Source organism: Glossina fuscipes, unplaced genomic scaffold (assembly GCF_014805625.2).
Source record: "Glossina fuscipes isolate IAEA_lab_2018 unplaced genomic scaffold, Yale_Gfus_2 60736, whole genome shotgun sequence".
Classification (NCBI taxonomy): domain Eukaryota; kingdom Metazoa; phylum Arthropoda; class Insecta; order Diptera; family Glossinidae; genus Glossina; species Glossina fuscipes.
In genome coordinates, this window is record NW_024003051.1 from 1 (window position 1) to 2498 (window position 2498).

A 2498-nucleotide genomic window follows, 5' to 3' on the forward strand; every position below is an offset into this window, starting at 1 on the left:
CTTGACAGAAAGGTTTTGATAAATCTACGGCATAGCACGTACATTATTCTGTCCGATGGTCAACTTATTATTTCTGCTGGAAATCGTCACTGCATTCATTTCTACTTTTAAAGAAGCGTAAAATTAGAAATAGGTTGTTGGCCTATAATTTTCTGGTGTTATTAATAGACAAAGCATTAAAAGGCGAAATGCAAGACTCTTAACAATGAATATCCATCGCTTAGATATTTTTTCACGTAGCACGAACCTGTTGTTCTCTAAACTTGATTATGGAAAGCGCTATGATCGTAACTCATTCGCTTTTCTTTTACATTATAAATGCCAGAAATCCGTCACATTGAAAGCAATTTCCAATAATATTATTTAACCTTTAACCATCTCTGCTTTGCCAATTTCCCTGAGATTAGTGTAAATCGTTGTCCACTTTTTAGTTTACCGGAAGATCCTTATCATCCAGCAATGTGTATTACCTTTCATCATAAGAATGATGGCTCGTTGAACTGCCTTCATGTACCAAATCAAACTTTTTTTAAATAAATATTATGATTTTGAAATGGATAAGCTCTTATCTGCACAATAGATCCTTCAGGGTTCTGTTTAACTTTATCAGCTCGGATGAATTGCCTGTGACGTCTGGCGTGCCTTAGGACCCATTTTATTTAATTTGTACATTAATGATCTCCCATCGGTGATTAATTCCAGTCAGATCTTAATGTGCGCTGATGATGTGAAACTGTTTTCTTCCTTCTCTCTAGAATCGCAATCACATCACCTTCAAAGCGACTTGAATAATTTGGTTGGAAGGTGTTCTTTGAATCTTCTGAATTCAAATAAATGTAAGAAGCTTTCTTTCTCAAGAAGAAAGTCATTCATTACTCAGCATTTCATTGATTCGCATAATTTGGAGGACGTCGATACGTTCACAGATTTAGGCGTTCTGTTTGCCCATAGATTACGTTTTAACTTGCACACTGAGCTCCCGTTAAGCGTCTTGGTTTTATAAAGAGGTGATCCAAAGAGCTTGATGATCCTTACATTACGAAAAGGCTGTACATGTGTTTGGTTAGACCTATACTTGACTATGCCTCTGTTGTGTGGTCTCCTTCATATAGGTGCTATATAGATTCAATTGAATCTCTTCAAAAGCAATTCTTGCTGTTTGCCTTTAGGAATTTGGGCTGGGATCCGATTGCTTCTCTTGCCCCCTGTGACAATACGTTGCTTCTGTTGTCCTTACCGTCTCTCGAAACACGTAGATTTATTCTTGGCGTTTCCTTCGTAATCAAAGTAATAAATGGTGCTATTGACTCGCCTGCATTACTTGGTGAAATAAGCTTTAATATCCCCAACCACTTCTCTAGGCACTTTATCTTGGTTAAGCTTAGTCAATGTAAATATAATTATGAACTGTTTAACCCGCTCAGAGTTGTTTGCAAAAACCTAAATGATGTCTATCACTTATTCTCATTATCGGACTCTTTAAAGTCCATTAAAGCAACATTGCTTAATACGCGCGATTAACCTGTGTCGTACTTAAACTAACTTTTAACCTTAAAAAGTCACTATGAGTCGAAAATTAGTTGTTACTAAGTATTATCGGTTGCCAAGGTTGTGTACATGCTTTTTTTTCTTTTTTTCCTTCTTGTTTGTTTTATTGTACTTATACTAAGTTTTAATAATAATTAATTTAAGATTTACTTTAAGTGTCAATTGAACTCGACTGTCAAATTTTTAGTCGAGCTTCTGGTATAAGTGCAATAAATAAATAAATAAATAAATATGCTAACAGTTTCGATTTGTTAGTGCCTTCGTGTATACATCTAACAGTATGACCGCTAAAATTGTGAATAAAGTGGAACGCGTCTCCGAGAAAAAATGCAAGAACTTCGATTACGGGAACACTTTCCTCAACGGGTTGACCAAAACGCGTATCGATCAGAAGGTAAGCGCCTAATCTGGCACTCGATAAAACTAATACTTCAACACTCTGCCCTACAGCTCTTTGACTTTTCTTCGGATGTGGATGGGGAACTAATCCACGTACATGAACTTGCACTCGCGTTTGCCTCTGATTACTTCGCCGCGATGTTTGACGGTAAGTTATCCCTGGAAACTGCCAAATAGCACTTCAATAATATGTTTGAATATTTGCTTTGATAGCTAAAATGAAGGAGAGGAGGGAAGGGACTGTTAAGTTGCAGGATGTGGACGTAGTTGCTGTCAGGGCAATGTTTGACTATATCTACAGCGGGACCATCACGCTTACAGAAGGTAACATCGAAGCGATATTGTCTGCTTCGGACTTATTTCAGATCGCATGGATGAAAGGGGAATGTATCCAATTTCTTGAAAGCAACTTAAACCGAAACAATTGTTTTCGAGGGCGAAAATTAGCTGGTAAGAGTATGACGGAATTCTCGCAAATTTGGCTCAAGTAAAAGATTTTATTTTCTTTCAGATACGCATTCCAAAAGGTTGCACGAGCTTAGCCACAAAAA

The 2498-nt window shown here is 37.1% G+C and overlaps 1 protein-coding gene across 1 annotated transcript; it reads left to right on the top strand.

Moving 5' to 3' along the window:
* Positions 1-1828: 1828 nt before the first annotated feature.
* Positions 1829-2271, top strand: LOC119643406 (kelch repeat and BTB domain-containing protein 3-like; the record flags this gene model as incomplete). Its single annotated transcript, XM_038042756.1, has 3 exons — positions 1829-1942; positions 1999-2095; positions 2161-2271. Coding segments are annotated over exons 1-3 (322 nt in total), but the record flags the coding sequence as incomplete, so codon positions are not given.
* Between the last annotated feature and the right edge of the window lie 227 nt (positions 2272-2498).